This window comes from Elephantulus edwardii, unplaced genomic scaffold (assembly GCF_000299155.1).
Source record: "Elephantulus edwardii isolate Elephantulus edwardi_28Jun2011 unplaced genomic scaffold, EleEdw1.0 scaffold00090, whole genome shotgun sequence".
Lineage (NCBI taxonomy): Eukaryota > Metazoa > Chordata > Mammalia > Macroscelidea > Macroscelididae > Elephantulus > Elephantulus edwardii.
This window is the reverse complement of record NW_006399840.1, coordinates 9,785,042-9,803,227: the sequence shown is the minus strand read 5'-3', so window position 1 is coordinate 9,803,227 and position 18,186 is coordinate 9,785,042. Positions and strand designations below refer to the sequence as shown.

At 38.0% G+C, this 18,186-nt stretch overlaps 1 protein-coding gene and 1 pseudogene across 1 annotated transcript in view; one reads left to right on the top strand and one right to left on the bottom strand.

Moving 5' to 3' along the window:
- The window catches only part of GPATCH2 (G patch domain containing 2), a 259,862-nt gene that overhangs the window by 195,114 nt on the left and 46,562 nt on the right, over positions 1 to 18,186 (top strand). Inside the window, exon 8 of the mRNA XM_006890572.1 lies at positions 5,930 to 6,000. Coding sequence (XP_006890634.1) covers positions 5,930 to 6,000 — 71 coding nt within the window. The remainder of the gene's footprint in view (positions 1 to 5,929; positions 6,001 to 18,186) is intronic.
- Positions 13,963 to 14,764, bottom strand: LOC102863256 (annotated as a pseudogene).

The window sequence follows — 18,186 nt, the reverse complement described above, 5'->3', positions numbered from 1 at the left end:
AATCCTTGACTCCAGGGAACATTCTGGCTTCACCCTCTCCAGGACAAACCTGTTTGTTCTCCTAGCAGTCCATGGTATATTCAACACTCTTCTCCGGCACCACAGCTCAAAGGCATCAATTCTCTTTGTATCATCCCTATTCACTGTCCAACTCTCCGATGCATAGACTGAGAAATTATGGTACACTCACAAAATGGCATACTATGCAGCACACAGAAGCAATGATTTTGTAAAGCACTACCTAACTTGGGAGGGACTGCAGAGCATTATGCTAAGTGAACTAGCTCAGTCCCATAAGAACAAATACTGTATAAAACCATTATTGTAGAATGAGTATGACTATCTCGACGGGCAGGTGGGAGCAGAGGGATGAGGATGGATTTGATTAATCATAACGCACAATTGATAGGTGGAGGAAGGGGTGGGAAAAGGAAATATAAAAGATCCAGTTTGAAAAACAATGTATATGAACTTTGTAAGTAAACCAGTATAGGATAAAATACAAATTTTATTTTTTAAAAATATTTTCTGTTATTCTTGTAGTGTTGTTGTTGTTGTTTTTAGGTGTTGTCCAGCCAAGTACAATTCATAGCAACCTATGAACAAAAGATCTGCAACCTATTCTATCCTGTGCCATCCTCACACTTCCTGACACACAAGAACCCATTGCAGCAGTCACCACATCAGTCCACCTGGTCAAGGGTCTTCTTCTCCTTCACTGACCCTTCCTACCATAATGTCCTTCTCCATGGACTAGCCTCTCCTAGCAACATGCTCCAAGTATGTCCAGTGAAGCCTCATCATTCCTTCCTCCAAAGAGCACTCTGGTTATACCCTCTCCAAGATGTGTCTGTTTCTTCTTTTGTCCATCAATGGATGGATGCTCAGTGCTCTTCTCAAACACCATACCTCAAAGGCATCAATTCTTCTTCTGTCATCTTTATTCACTGTTCAGCTCTCAGATGCATAACAAGTGATCAGAAAGACTATGGCCTGAATCAGAGGCATCTTCCTCCTCAAACTGACATCATTCCTCCTCAATAATTTGAAGATGTCTCTAACTGCAGATTTTCCCAGTGCAGTGTGTCTCCTTATTTTCTGACTGCTGGTACTAAAGGTGTTAAGTGTGGATCCAAGCAAGATGAAGCTGTTGACAGTTTTAATCTCTTTTCCATCCATCATGATGTTGCCAATTGGTCCAAGGGTAAGAATCTTTGTTTTCTTGACAATGAGATGCAATCCATACCAAAGGCTACATTCCTTGATCATCTGCAACAAGTATTTCAAGTCCTCACTTTAATAACCAAGGTTGCGTCATCTGCATAGCACAGGTTGTTGATGAGTATCCCTCCAATCTTGATGCCGCATTCTTCTTCATAGAGTCCAGCTTCTCAAATAATTTGCTTAGCATACAGATTGAATAGATATGGAGAGAGACTATAACCCTGACACACTCTCTTCTTAATTTTAAACCATTTGGTGTTCCTCTGCTCCATTCACACAACAGCCTCCTGGGCCAGATGTAGATCTCACATAAGCTCAATTAAGTCTCTGGGTCTCCCATACTTCTCAATGTCAGCCACAACTAATGGTAATAAAGGAGGAAATGGAAGCTGCATTGAAGACTTTGGGAAAAATAAGGCCCCAGGAATTGATGGGATACCAGTTGACTTGTTTCAATTAACAGATGCAACTTGGATGTGCTCACCAGTCTATGCCAGGAAATTTGGAGGACACCAGTCTGGCCAACGGATTGGAAGAGGTCCATATTTGTTCCCATTCCTAAGAGAGGTGATCCAACAATGTGGAAACTATCAAACATGATCATTCATATCACATGCAAGTACAATACTGCAGAGATCATTTAAAAATAGCTGGAACAATACATAGATAGGAAACTGCCAGACGTTCAAGCAGGATTTAGAAGAGGCCATGGCACCAGAGACATCACTGGTCATGTCAGATGAATCCTGGCTGAAAGTAAAGAATACCAGAAGAGTGTGTGTTAATGCTTTATTGACTTGCAAAAGCATTTGACTGTGTGGATCATAACAATTTCTTGTAATGGTTGTTGTTGGTAGGTGCCATTCAGTTGAGTACGACTCATAGCAACCCTAAAAGAAATATCTGAACCCAGTCCTGTCCTCTGCCATCCTCAGACTTCCTGGCATTCAAGAGCCCATTGTACTAATCATCGTGTCAGTCTACCTGGTTGAAGGTCTTCCTCTCCTTGGCCAGACCCCCCCCCCTTGCCAACATCATGTCCCTCTCTGATTAATAGCACCTTCCAGCAGTATGTCCATAGATGTGAGGCAAAGCCTTATCGTTCTTGCCTCCAAAGAGCACTCCAGTTGTACCCTCTCCAAGACATATATGTTTGTTCTCTTGGCCATCTATGGGATGTTCAGTGCTCTTCTCCAATACCAAAGCGTCAGTTCTTTTTCTGTCATCCTTATTCATTGTCTTGGTCTGGGATGCATAGCTAGTAACAAGAAAGACTATGGCCTGAATCAGATGTACCTTAGTCCTCAAAATGACATTATTACTACTTCTCAATAATTTGGAGAGGTCCCTAACTGCAGATTTTCCCAGTGCTATGTAGTCTCCTTGTTTCCTGACTGCTGGGACCAAGGGTGTTAATTGTGGATTCAAGCAAGATGAAGCTGTTAACAGTTTCAGTCTCTTCTCTGTCCATCATGACACTGCCTGTTGGTCCAGTGGTAAGAATTTGACTGTGTGGATCATAATAATTTTTTGTAATAGCCAAGATGAAATTTTCTGTTTTGACCTATGAAAGATTAAGGATCAGCTTGTCATATTCATGACCTAGAGATCTATTTATCTAAGCTACACTTAAAATTACAAAGGCAAACCTAGATTTATAATTATGTTAGTAAGGAAAATATATTTTGTGCTGAACTTTGTACTTTTAGGGTGTCAGATGCCATAACGGTTAGCCAGGGTGGACAGTTTCTGGTGGAGCCCCTTGTTTAAGACATATTTGGAAGCAGGAATGGCATCCACTTCCTAAACCACATGCCTCTGGAAACTCTGTGAACTTTTATAAATGTTGATAGTTATAGAAAGGCTTCAGCCTTTTTGTTTATAAGGTCACTATTACCCGTGCTTGATTTAACAGCAATCAACAACAACCACCACCACCCTATATCAGGAGCTATGGTAGCCTAGTAGTAGAAATGGTACTGCTATCCCAAAGGCGTGCAAGTTCAAATTCACCAGCTGCTCTGCAGATGAATGATGGGACTCCCCTCTCTTGAAGTTAACTGCCTCTGGAAACCCTCTGGAGAGTCAGCTATGGGACAGTTTATACTGAGTGGTACTCAACAATAACATCCTATATTGCCTTCAGCATTTGTGTCTTTCTATGTACAAAGACCATTAGGTTCATCAGTTTGAAAAAGAAACATTCTAATTGTTCCATGTAAAAGGAGGGTTGACCTTATAGTCTGAGAAGGTGCTGTCTCATTTCAGTTCATCTGAGTAAAAGCCTTTCAGGGAACTATCCATCCTAATAATTGTATTCGATCAGCCTAGTTCTTACTTTGGTCGTTGTAGTTGTAGTTTAAGAATTAAACCATATAGTTCTTTATTTCAGATTTTGAGGGGTTTTAGGGTTTGTTTGTGGGTTTTGTGTTTTTTTTTTTTTTTTTTTTTTTTTTTTTTTTAACAAATGAACCACATAGTCCTTATTTTAAACTTATGTTTTGGACTTTGAATTCTTTATCCTACCTGTATTTAACAAAAACTGTAGAAATAGGCTTCAAATATTTTCCTCTCAAAACTAAAAAACATTTACCGCTATTTATTTAAAATATAAATACTTCATCCTGTGGCTGACTTTTAACTATCTGTGCCACAGATGTTGGTTTGTTTGTTTATAAAGATATAATTTTTTTAAGGCTCTAGACCTAGAAATGCCAAAGTAATTAATTTTTTCTTTTAATTTTTAGAAGCAACTCAGTGTTAATGGTACAAATTGTTCCTAAATTGAAACACTTTCAGATTAATGGACTTAAGATAAATGGGTGCTATTTCCTATAAGTAGTAATATAATGAGATATGGCTTCGACTACATATCACATACCAAATCTCACTCCCTATTTCTTTATCTCATTTATTCATTCAACAAATATTTATTGACCACCAAAAAACGTTTCAGACATCATGCAGGACTCTGGTGATGGAGGCCAGAGGTGAAGGGGAACCTGGTACACACCTCTAAGTAAAACGGGCACTATGGCTGGGGTATGTCATATAGAGGAAAGGAATCTAGGCTGTGAGAGAAAGAGAAGTATAATAAATTGTTAGGCATGTACTCACATTATGGAAAACCATGTAGGTATAAGATTTGGTCTTTATCTGAAGAAGGAGGAAATCATTGAGAAAAATTTAAAGCCAGAGAGTAATATAATCAGATCCACATTCTAGAAAGATTAGGATGCAGCAGTGTGGAGAAAGGATGAGATGGGGCAAGCTTGGAGGCAAGAAGGCAGTTTAGAAGAAAATAATCTGGAGTAGTATCGTGACAATAAGGATGCAAACAAGTTGGTATTTAAGATGTAATCATTTTTAAAGAAATCTCTGGTGGCTTCGGTGTTAAGGAATTATGCTGCCAACTCAAAGGTATGCAGTTCTAATCCACCAACTGCTTTGTGGGAGAAGGAAGGACAATCTCCTTTTAGGTGATTTACTGCCTCTGAAAACCCACTTGGATGGTCAGCTGTCCGACTCAACCATTAATGAAGATATTCCTGAAAGAATGACTGAACTAACTATAATCTTGGTGAATAAAGTATATTCCTTTTCAGTGACAGCCACGTGGTGCTGAAAGAGCTTCTAAATTATACCAGTAAAATGGATCAAAGAGTTGTTAGCATTGCAACTGGCCAGGCCATGCCCATTAACATTCATGTTCATTATTTATCATGATGATAATAATCACAGTGTAGCACTTGAGCTGTTTTCTCAGTCACAGAGCTAAGAGTTTTCCATGACTTATCTTTTTTAAGTATAGGAGACTTACAGGTACATATTACTGTAATCTCCATTTTACAAGTGGCAGCTGGGGCTTAGAGAGGTTATAAACTTTGTGTAAGGTCACACAGCTCGTACATGGTAGAGTTACTATTGGAGCCTCTGACTGGCACAACTGGGATTAGAACCCAGATCGATCCTACCTCATTACTTCTAAAATGTTTACTTTATTGGTGTTAATTTCTGATATGCTGTACAATTCCTCCTTTGCCCAGTCTTGCATCTAAACATATTTCTGCATAAATAAGATAAGCTACAGTTTGTGTGAGCATGTAGTAAAGTGTATTGAGTATTTGTTTTCTTTTTTCCAATTAGAGTAAGTCAAGTGTGAAGGAAAATGGATGGTAAGGCATGTTGAGGAAGCAATGAAATCCATATATTTTATAATTATGTATTTCCAAGCCAATATTTCCTTTGGAAAAAGAATGATTTGAATGTGTTCCTTTACCTTGTTTGTCCACTAGGCACAGAAGGAATATTATTAGGATTATTTGTCCCATTGTGGATGATAAAGCCTGAAGAAACCTCACAGGTGTACACTCTGATAGAAGCTGTCAGATTACTGCTTTAATGAGGGGCACTGCACAGAACCACAATTAGAACTCACGTCTACCCCTTCAGGCCCACGTTGTGTATGAACTTGAGTCAGAGTGACGCACTAGGAATGAGGCACGGAGTGGCCAGCTCTTCCTGGCAGTTTTACAAGAAGGTCTTTGCTATTTCTAGAGGAGGTAGTGGTCTTTCATTTAGAAACCAATAGACAAAAAATGTCAGTAAACTATTAGGATCCATTTGAATGAGAGTATTTTTCTACTTGCAGAATGATAAAATGAAAATATCTGTTTATACAACTTTGTCTTAACACTTTATGTAGCATCAGCTTCTGAGAGATAACCGAGCTGAGAGAGGACACAAGAAAAACTGTTCTGTGAAAACAGCTAGCAGGTAAGCAATTCAAAATCACATTTAATTCTCAGTGTGCCTTTGTCTTCCATTCAAATCTGTGTGTCGTGAATTGCAGTTTGGGTTGCCTGTGAGTCTTGAAAGCTTGCTTAAAATATTTTATGTATTATTCAGCAGAATGTATTTAGGATTATTAGTAATGAAAAGACTTTTATTGAATTCCAAAACTATCATTTTATTTCCTTTTAAATTTAATTTGTTTTTTTTTAAACTGGTTAAAAATATTTTGCAAATGAATTTTTTTTCTCACATAATTAATGTAAAAAATTATAGATCAGGATTTAGCATAATTAGTTTTAATTTAAAAACCAAAGAGCAGTGGAGTTAATCTTTTATCCCCTTAAAACATAAAGGATACTTGGACTTTACAAACAACATGTGCATTTATTTTGTTATTATATTGCTGCTTTGTGACATTGAGTCAGAACTGACTGATAACTGACCCTGCAGAGAGTTTTCAGAGATTGTAAATCCTTTGGGAGGATATTGCCCATGTTTCTCCTGTGTGCAATTGCCCAGTGGTTCAAACCTCCTGCTTTTGGGTTGGCAGTGCAACTCCTTACCCACTAGTCTTCCAAGGCTTCCTAATAACATATAAATGAATAAATGATTGGGAAGCAATCACTCCTTTATAAATATGCTCTTAGGTTCTTGCTTATTATTATATTGTTAACTCAGTGATTCATTTTCCACTTTAATGTAAAGAATTTTTCACAATTTAATAGCCTTAGACAATATATTTCTCAGATTTTCAATGTGGTATATCTGAAGACCGTTTAGATGAAAATGGTTACTCTTCTTGTGAGAATATTGAGAACTGACTCAAGAGTTACACTTAATTTCATTTTGAACAGGGTGAGCTAGCAGACCTCAGCAGCTGTTATAGCATCTCATGGCTTTTCATTGATAGTGTACTACTAGTCGTGTGCTTAGCATTCCAAAACAAGCAATATAACTATATTTTTTATTTTTATTTGTATTAATATTTTATCAAAAGTTTACAGCAAACTTGGATTTCTAGTCATTCATTGTTGCATATTTCCCTCCCTACACCCCCCCCCCCGTTTGCTTCTCTCTTTAAAATAATCTTTAATTGTTGCACACTTTTCTCCTCTCCCACAGCCACCCACCCCCAGTCCACTTTGCTGTGCACCTCTTACTCTGGACTATTGTCATGCAAATAATACCTAATCATTTCTTTCTTTTAGACAATTCTTTCTCTCATTTATTTCAGTGAAGTGTCCATTATTTATCCCCTCTTTTCTTAGGTTCCTGTCAACCCCCATGTCAGTCCTGTTTTATAACAGTGCTATTATGCAGTATTTGCCCTTTTGTGACTGAAATATTTCACTGTTTCACTCAGCATAATGTCCTCCACAGTCACTCATTTTTTATAATAGTTTATGAGTTCCTTGTTTTTCAGTGCTGCATAGTATTCCATTGTGTGAATATAAACACAGCTTCTCTATCCATTAATTTGTTGATTGGCACTTGGGTTGCTTCCATCTCTTAAGCAATGCAACTTTAAAGTAATATGTTTAATGCCAGCTGAGAATTCCCACTATCTGCAAAAGCAAATGGAAATCTTAGCATCATTAGTTTGAAACCAAACTCAATGCTATCAAGCTGCTTCTGACTCATAGTCGCTCTATATGATGTCATAGAACTGTCCTATAGCATTTCCAAGTCTGTAATCTTTACAGAAGCAGACTGCCAAAACTTTATGTTGAAGAGAAGTTCATGTATTTAAACCATTGACCTTTTGGTTAGCATCCAGCACTTAACCATTGCCCCACCAGTGCAGCCATAATTTAGATAATAAATATTTTGCAAATATGTTGTTGTTAAGTACCGTTGAGTCGATCATGACTCATAGCAACCCTATGAACAAAAGACTTGAACCCTGTTCTATAACTATCATCATTTCTCTAAGTGCTTAGAGTTTCCAGAGGCATGTTGTTTAGGAAGTGGATGCCACACATGTTCCCAAACCTGTCTTAATCTGAGAACTCCATCAAACACTGTCCAGAATGGTTAACCATTCTGACATGTGACACACTAGTGGCACAGCATTCAGCATCACAGCAACCCTAAGTTACCTCAGTACAGCAAATTGACAGACCAGTGCTGTACTACTTAGAAGAATGTTTGTCTCTAACACAATTAAAAACCAAGATAAAAAACAAACAAGCAGTCCATTCCCGGCCCTCAACCAAAGCAAGTATATAAGGAAATAATTTATCATCTGTGGCATTCACTAGAAAAAAGAAAACAAAAATAAAACAACAATACTTAATATGAAGTATATTAGATAATATATGGATAAATGTTTACAGAAATAAAATATGCAAGAAACAAACTGCTATTAAAAATAATCAGACAGAATTGTAAAAGAACCAAATGCAATAATGACAAATGTGATTGTTGAAGAGATCACTAATGAATTAGAAGGTCTATCTGAAGAAACATGCATTGTAGAGTAAAAATATGAGGAGATGGGAAATATGCAAGAGTGGTTAAGAAACAGAGAATAATGATATGTTGCATCAGAATCATTAATGGGAAATATCTAAAGGTTGTAAAACCATGATAATTTGAAAAGATGAAACTACTGTTCTAAAACTATAGATGCAAAGAGCACAGTGAACACCAAAAAGATTAAATGAATAGAAATCTATACGGAGTAGTATATTGTATTATACCATACACAGAGAAGAGGTCTGGAAAACAAGTCCAGAGAAAAAGTGCAGATTACCAACCAAGAAAATGACAAATGGCATTTAAACAACGGATTTTTGGAAGCAACGATGGAAACTAGAAGACAGTGGGATAATCGTCAGTTTACTGAGAGAAATACACTGTCTGTGCTTGAAGAATACTAATGAATATGAAAATTCTCTGCTAAGGAAAGACGGTCTGAGATTTAATAAGAATTGATGTTGAGTCAATAAACTTATAAAAATATAGATCAGTTTAAATATTTATTATTTCTACAAGGTGAAGTTTAGAATATGTAATATGTAAAACTTTTAAAAGGACAGATTTAAAATAGTTGACACAAATAAATAGCATGTTAAAAAATTTTAAAAAGAAATAGCATGTAGTTAAGTTAGTGGTGGTAGTGATTATAATGTGCAGTCCAAGATTCTTGAATGATTTAAGATGTTTATTTTAGTGACTGGTTAAATGAATGTCACTTGATAAGACTATATTAATTTTTCAAGGCAAGATGTTGATGGTAACTACTAAATAAATAGACATGAGTAGGTAACTTCCAAAACAACAGAAGAAGTAAAATGAAATAATGTACAGTAAAATAAGTCCACAAAGAAAATATCAAAGGGGGGGAACAGGAAGTGATACACATAGAAAGCATAATGTAAATGAGTAATAAATATTAGTGACCACAGTAAATATTTATGGGTTAACTGGAACTAACAGAGTAAGGGGACGCTGCATGGTTTAAAATTGAGAAAAGTGTGCCCCAGGGCTGTATCCTTTCTCCATACCTATTTAGTCTATTTGCTGAACAAATCATCTGAGAAGGTAGAATATATGAAGATTATGGCTTCATGTTTGGAGGAAGGCTGATCAACAACCTCTGTTATGCACCTGACACAACCTTCCTTGCTGAAAGTGAGGAGAGCCAAAAGCACTTACTACAGAGGATCAAAGACCTCAATATGGATTATTACATTTCATTATCAAGAAAACAGAAATTCTCAGCACTGGACCAGTAAGCAGCATCACAATGGATGGAGAAAAGATTGAAACCCTATCCTGTTTTATGTTATCCTCATTTCTTTATCATACTTGAGCCCATTACTGCAGTCATTATGTCAGTCTGTCTTGATGAAGATCTCCCTCTCTTTCTCTGACCCTCTACCTTTCCAAGGATTATATCCCTTTTCAAGGAACAGCCCTTCCTAACAACATGCCCAAAATATGTGTGTTGAAGTTTCACCATCCTTATCTCTAAGGAACATTCTGCCTGCACTTGTTCCAGTACATATCTGTTTGGAGTGGGGTTTGGGTTTTTGTTTGTTTGTTTGTTTGTTTGTTTTTGCAACCCCTTGGATATTCAGTGCTCTTTTCCATAACACTGCAACTCAAATGCATCAGTTCTTCTATCATCCTGTTCCTTGTCTTAACTCTCAGATGCATAGCAAGTGGCTGGCCTAAATTAGGCACTCTTTAGTCTTCAGTCTGATGTTATTGCCTTTAGTAATGCTACAGCTGAAGGCAGGGTTCAGATTTGTTGTTCATAGGGTCAGTATGAGTTTGATGCAACTCAACAGCAACTAACAACAGCAAAGCACAGAGCAGAAAATTTCTCATCTTTTTCCCACTGTGCCACAGTGGATTTCAACCATCAGCGACAAGCTGCCTCCGAATTAGCAGCACAGCTCCCAACAGACTTCACCACCAGAAGAACCCAGTAATCCACCATGATAGCACTCCCTCCTTAATCTATCCATAAAGCTCATGCTCTCTGTATTAAATGTCATTAAGTTAGAAATCAGTAACAAAATGTCTTACCTTTTTTTAATTAAAAAATACATCTTTTGTGTATAAAAAAAGAACATCATTGATCATAATAGTAAAACTTGTACCTGTACTTAGTTGGCAGTTGGAGGAAATTTCACTGCCTTGAATGGTTGAAGTAGGAAATAAGACCTGGTTTCTTTTTATGTTCTGATCAAGAGTCTCAACGACAAAAAAAAAAAAATAAAAAAAAAAAAGAGTCTCAACGACATTACTGCCTTCCTCCCCCAAGATTAAACTAGAAAAATTTTTTTAAAAGAAAATTACTCAGAAGTTCTCCAATTACAGGAGCTATTCTGAGTTGGAGGATGCTAGCTGAGTAATCCAGCTTTGGTCTAAAGGAGATAAGTGTGACTGAGGGAGAATAAGAAGGAAACGTCTAGATTTTTGTACTTTTCACTGGCCCTTGCTTTGTAACGAAGAGTGCATGCCTTACCAGCAAGACTCAGACTTCTGAATTAGGTGTCTTTAGAAGTAAGAGTAGGTGACTCCTAAGGAGCTCTGATGGCATAGTGCGTAATCTATTAGGCTGCTAATCTACAGATCTAGAGAACTCTGTTGGCCTAGTGGCAAGAAGCTGGCTTGTAATCCCACAGGCACATGGTCCAAGTCCACCAGCTGCTCCATGGGAGCAGATGGGCAATCTCCTCTCATGCAATTAACTGCTTCTGAAAACCCACTGGGGAGTCAGCTGTGGGTTGGTTCTGGCTCTGTGGTACACTACAACAACCTAAAGTTGAGCGGTACAGACCCACCTTCCGTTCTTTGGGAGAATGGTGGGCACCCTCCTCCTGTAAAGATTTACACCCTTGAAAACCCAGCAAAGCATTACTATGAGTTGCAATCACCTCCATGTCAACAGGTTCAGGTGGCAAGCTATGTCTTCCCTCCCATTCTTTCTAACACTTAGAGCTGAAGAATTACCACATCTCTTTGGGAGTGAGAAAAAATGGTATTTTCTTGACTAGAATTGTTATTTTTATGAGAGATGGAGTGTGATGACTCATTTTCTGGTGCTGAGGCTTCACTACTCTAAGGCTTATTTCACTCTCAATTGATGAACTACTTGGAGCTGACCCCATGGCAGGCCTTCCCTCATCGCATAGCCTGACAACCCATAACTCAGTAAGGCCCAGCTCTTCTCTGTGCCACAGGGTTTCTGTGAATAGCCAAACAGAGTGACTAATATTCCAGGGGAGAATGAACTCTTCAGCTAAGATAATAAGATACTTGAGGAGAAACAGCTTTCTAAAAAGAATACTAGATCATAGATCCTAGTGGACGCAGAGTTGCTAAAATAAAACAAGGCTAAAATTTTTAAATGAACCTGCTAAACATTGGAAGAAAGATAGATATTAACAATATGAAATTTAAAAATAGAACACACTGTAAATAGTCAAATAGTTAAGTCATCTACATTTTCTTGCAGCATTATTTTGTAGCTTTCAGTATAGCAATATTATGAGTATTTTATCAGATTTATTCCCAAGTATTTAATATTTTTGATGCGTGAAAATATTATTGAGAGAAATTAGGCTTCTATAGCAAATAAGGTTACCATCAATTGGCAACTTGGTGTTGATGGAGTATAACTTATGTATAGGATATACACTCTGTTCCTGCATCAGAAGGCTCAATATTTTTCATCTGTTAGCTCTCCCAAAATTGATCTGCAGATTGATATAAATCAAATCTCAGCAGACTATTTTGTGGAAGTTGAGAGACTTAATTCCAAAATTCATATGACAATGCATGAGACTTAGAATAGAATATGCAAATTAACTTTAAAAATTAGCTGGTCGGTTTAGACTACTGCCAAGTTCTTGTAAAGTTATCATAATTGTGACAGCATGGCATTAGTGTGAAGATCGATAAATGCACAGTGGAGTAGGATAGAGAGGATCAAGAAGTAGGACCACAAATTTGGACGACTGAATGGCAACAAAGTGCTAAACAGGCAACATATCCTTTACAGCAAAGATAAGAAGTTAAAGGGACAGAGAAACTGTAGAGGATTGCAAATGAACAACCAGAACCCAGAGAATGTTGGCACATTCTGAAAAATGTGACTTAACAACTGAGTTAATTTGTGTGGAAATTGTCAAATGAGAAACTCACATCCTTGGGTAAACTTTTTATTGTGAAAATGCAACAAAAGTTTGTTTTTCAGAAAAGCATATATAAAAAAACCCTCAAAAATCAATAATAAGTTAACCCACATTAAAAAAAAATGTAAGTTTGTATGGACATCTCACCAAGGAACATGTATGGATAGCAAAATATGCACATGAAAATATTTCACCTTATTACACATTAGAAAAATGCAAATTAAAGTCACAGTGAGGTCAACTCACAACTCTTAAAACTGCGAAAGTTAAAACATCTGAATGGTCATAAAAAGAGGAAAAGAAAATGTAATTTTAATATATTGTTTTGTTCTGGGAAATGTAATATAGTACAGCCACTCTGGAAAATGGTTTGTAAGTTACCTGAAATATTAAAATGTACATCTCTATAGCGTTCATTTGACAGTACATTGCATGAAAGGTAACATTAGTAGAGAACCAATTGTTTTTGTTGTTAAGTGTCAGAGAGTCAAGTCCTTCTCACAGCGACCCTATGAAGTATAGATCTGAACTCCGTCCTATCCTACTCCATCTTTATCATCCTCGACACTTTGGAGTCTACTGCTATAGACACTCTGTCAGTCTATCTCATTGAGGGTCTTTTTCTCCTTCACTGACCCTCCCCTTTCCAAGAGGTTATTATTATATAAGTGTTATTGGTAAAGTAACCAGTGGAAATGGCAGGAAATCAGAAGGGTATCAACCAGGGAATGAATTCACAGTGGACTGTGACACAGCAATGCAAAGGGTTGAAGAACTGATTCAATCAACACATAGAAAAAAACTCCAGGAACTGTAAACTAATGGGTAATTTTCAAAGCAGATTGACTGTTGCCTGGGCACAGGGAAAGGGCCAGGGAGAAACAGAAGGGCATGATCACAAAGAGGTAGAGAGAAGGTTTTGCAGTATCTTCATTATCTTTATTGTGGTGATGATGTCACATGTGTGTACATGTGTGAACACCAAATTGTACACTTTAAAGACATGCTGTTTCTATTTCATCCCTGCCTGTTGTTGTTGTGTATCATAGAGTTGGAACTGACCCATAGCTGACCTTCCAGTAGATTTTCAGAGGCATCACACAGGAGGAGCTGGTGACCTCAAACTTTGGGTTTGCAATACAGCTTCTTACCACTAGGCCACCAGAGCCCTAGTAAAACAGTCCAAGTCTTTATCTGGCCCTGCTTTTATAAGCTTTCTACCACTTTTAACATTTTTTAATCTTTTTATAGAAATAATCGTTTTCATTTGTCATTATTTAAAAGTCTGTTTTTAAACAGATTCTTGAACTGGTGGTTCATAGCCATCTGCTCGTTCAACTTTAGTTGAACTTGAATCTCATCTCCAGTAGCTTTTCCAGAGCTACCACCTTCACCAGGAAGCTCCATGAGTTTGCCCAGTTCAAACTTGGGCTTCTTGAGCATTTTTAGTTTTCTGAAAAATACATGACGGAGAGGATAAATAGACTGGCAAGGCTTTTCTATGTCTTTCCCGATGCTGTCTAGGATCAGTTTACTGACCACTTCTTTCAAGTCATTATTGCACCTCTCGGGTCATGATTTCCATCATTTTCTTCCAATTTGGTGGACCTGTTGGTGCAGAGCATAAGATGTCTTCCGAATCTGATTATTATAGGGGTTTTGTGTTTGTTTTTTATAAACCAACACAAAACAGATGAAGCAAATAACCATCAGTAGTCTTGACATCAACATGAGCTTCAATCATGGTCTGCCATTTTTTGACCATGGAGCACGATTTGTCACGAGTAAGACCCATGGATGTTGATGAGGCAGAACATGCCTTGAACATCCTCAAAAATTAGCTTGAATTTTCTAAATGCAACCTCATTATTTTGCCTATCAGCAAAGCTCACTTCTGAAATACGACCCTTGAATCTATTAGATGCAATTTTGGTTCCTTGAATCCTTGTGACTGTCTTTCCAATATTTCTTATATTTAACATAGCTGGTACTTTTACATCTTACCAATCTTTTTTAGAAAATGGATCAACCACTTTATTTTTGGCTTCTTTTTTGCCACCTTTTGTGAGGCACTTGTTCTTCCCAACCGCCATGGTGGTTTGCGACCTTAATTTTTATTAACTTGCTCCAGCCACATTAGTCTGTGCTGGTTCTTCAGCACAATAAGCCCAATCAGGGCATTTGTGCTTGCTGTGCCTTGAGCACTTTCTATAGCTACCCATCATTTCTCCCAAGTGTGCGTAATATGAGAAAGGCTTGCTCACCAATAATAGCATCTTTGCTCTGTCTGCTTTGTGTGTCTCCTTATACTCTAAATCAGCCCATCTGTAAACTTCTTGAGGGCAGGGAGTTTATTCACAGGTATATACCAGTATCAAAAATAGTGCCCGATACTATGGCCAATAAATAATTTATTTAAAAAATTAAAAATTAATACAAAGACAGGAGAGTGTACTTCCTTAAGTGTCATTGTTGTGTACTCTCGAGTTGGAACTGACTCATAGCTGACCCTTCAACAGGTTCTTAGGGGCAGCAAATCACACAACGGGAGACTGTCTAGTCTTCTCCAGTGGAACAGCTGCTGGATTCGAACTGTTTGCTTGATATTGCAGCACAGAGTCTTAGCACTAGGCCACCATAGCTTTTTTAAGTGCTGTTGTTGTTAGGTGCCGTCTAGTCGAATATGATTCATAGTGACTCTATGATCAAAAGATCTGAACCTAGTCCTGTTCTGCGCCATCCTCACACGACCTGAGAGACAAGAGCTCATTGCAGCAGCCACCTTGTCACTCTACCTGGTTAAGAGTCTTCCTCTCCTTTGCCAACCCTCCACCCTTCCTAACATCATGTTCCTCTCCAAGGAATAGCACCTCCTAACAATATGTCCAAAGTGTGTGAGGCGAAGCCTCATCATTCTTGCCCCCAAAGAGCTCTCCGGCTGCACCCTCTCCAGGATATATCTACTTGTTTTCATGGTCGTCCATGAGATGTTCAGTGCTCTTCTCCAGCACCACAGCTCAAAGGCACCAATTCTTTTTCTGTCATTCTTATTCATTGTCCAGGAGTCAGGTTCATAGCTAGTAATTGGAAAGACGTTGGCCTGAATCTTAGTCCTCAATTGACATCACTACTCCTCAATAATTTGGAAAGGTCCCTAACTGCAAATTTTTCCAGTACAATGTGTCTCCTTATTTCCTGATTCAAAAGATTGCACTGGAACTTCGATAAGCCAAATCTAAAGGAACTTGTCTAAGTGCAAGAGCTTTTTAAGTGTAGGGCCTATTAAATGAGAAAGTTGACTTTCAATCTTGGCTTAGCACTTGCTGGTTGAGTGCTTCTGAGTCAAATATTTAACCTTCCTCTCATATTATTTATCTGTAAAGAAAATCTTAGTAGTATAATAAACAAGTGAATACCTATAAAACATTTTTAATATGTGAGCTGTCATGTTAGCTTATTATTATGACTGTGGTATTGTCTTTGTTGTTTTTCTGTTTCCACTTGTTAAACTTTCTTTTTGTCACATCTCTTGATAAAAAGTTAAATCATTATACATAAATTTATATTTATATCAAAATACAGCAGATCCCAGCCCTGTCTAAAGGAAGTCCCCAAAGGAAGTAATTTTCAACTACAAGATATTCTAGTGTTGATCTCTGTATTTCTAAGTTAAGTCTGTGTGTGTGTGTGTCTGTCTCAATCTGCCTCTCATTGCTGTCAACCCAGAACCAACTCATAGCTGATCTGCAAACAGATTTTCAAAACCTACAAATGGCACATGAGGAGATTACCCATTTTTCTCCCACAGAGCAACTGATGGATTTGAACCACCCGTGTTGGGGTTGGCAGTCAAACTCTTTACCCACTAGACCTCTATGTGCTTACACATTGTTTTTCATTACAGTTAAAACATTCAAACCAAAGCATCATTAACTGATTTCATTATAATAGTTTTATATAGATGGAGATTATTCATACATGAGCCATTATAGTATGCTATGATTATGTCTTTCCTGATATAACTCCTTGATACTGTAGAGATGTCTTAAATTTTACTTGCTTTGTTTTCTGTGTGTTGTTTATGGCTGCCATCAAGTCAGTTCTGACTCGGCGAGACCCCATGGTGTATAGATTTGCCTGGTACGATTTTTTCATGGTTGTAATCACCAGAAGATTCCCAGGTCTTCAGTGGAGCTTTGAAATTGGTGGTGATGGTTGTTGTTGTTGTTGTTCTTGTTGTGTGCCATTGAGTTTAAACCATCTCATAGCTGGCCCTCCAGTGGTTTTTCAGGGGCTATAAATCACATAGGAAGCGAATGTCCCTCTTATTTCCACAGAGCAGTTGGTGGATGTGAACTGCCTATTTTGGGATTGGCAGTGCACCTCCTTAGCCTCTCAGCCACCAGAGCTCCCTTCTAGGTGGGTACCTGTCACTATTTCACCAGCTTCGTCTTCACAGATATGTAACTCGTTCATTTTCTTGGTGACATGTTTCCTGAGACCTGATTAAAACGAGCTTGGAAGCAGGAGTGGCATCTTCTTCCGAAATAGCTTGCCTCCAGAAATTCTATGAACCTGGAGAAACTATGAAAGTTATAAAAGTGTCCAGGTCTTTGGTTCATAGGGTCGCCATGAGTCACCTATGACTTGACAACACTTAGCAACAACAACACAGAGAGAGCTCTGTTTTTGTAGTGGATAGAAACTGATGCGGCCACAACCCTCAGGCCTGATTGTAATTGTTTTGGGTCAGATATTCTTCTAAGTCATATAGCACTGGTCTGTCCATTTGCTGTACAGAGGAAACTCATGGTTGCTGTGATTCTGAACACTGTGACACTGGTGTGTCAAATGCAATAATGGTTACCCATGGTGGACAGTGTTTGGTGGTGGAGCTCCCGAATTAAACAAGCTTGGAAGCAGGAGTGGCATCCACTTCCAAAACACCTTGCCTCCGAAAACCCTATGAACCTGGAAAAACGATGAAAGTTATACAAGGGTTCAGGTCTTTTGTTCATGACTCGACGGCACTTAACAACAACAACATCTTCACAGATATGTAACTCGTTCGTTTCCTTAGCGACATATTTCCTGGGACCCTCTATTTTTCAAGTCTGTGTTAGAAATAAAGGAGTTGTGGTGGTGCAGTGAATTAAGAGATAGGCTGCTATTCAACAGGTGGCTCCCTGGGAAAATAAAGATTTATAGCCTTGGAAACCCCTTGGGGTGTCTCTGCTCTGTCTTGCAGGATTGCAAGAGTCAGAATTGATTTTAGTTTTTATGTCCCTGCTAAGCAGTTAGTGTCCTGGCCTCTTTCTCTTCACTATCGTCCAGGAATTCCCTTCACTTCTTTCCTTTCTGTGTAAGACAAGATCCAATACCATTCCTTTTCTTGAGTTTTCGGAGATGTGGACTTTGTGTGTCTGAACATGTATTTTTTCTAATTACACATTAAGTGATTTAGCTAAAAATTATATTCTGGTTTGGAAATCACTTTCACTTGGGATTTTTTTTT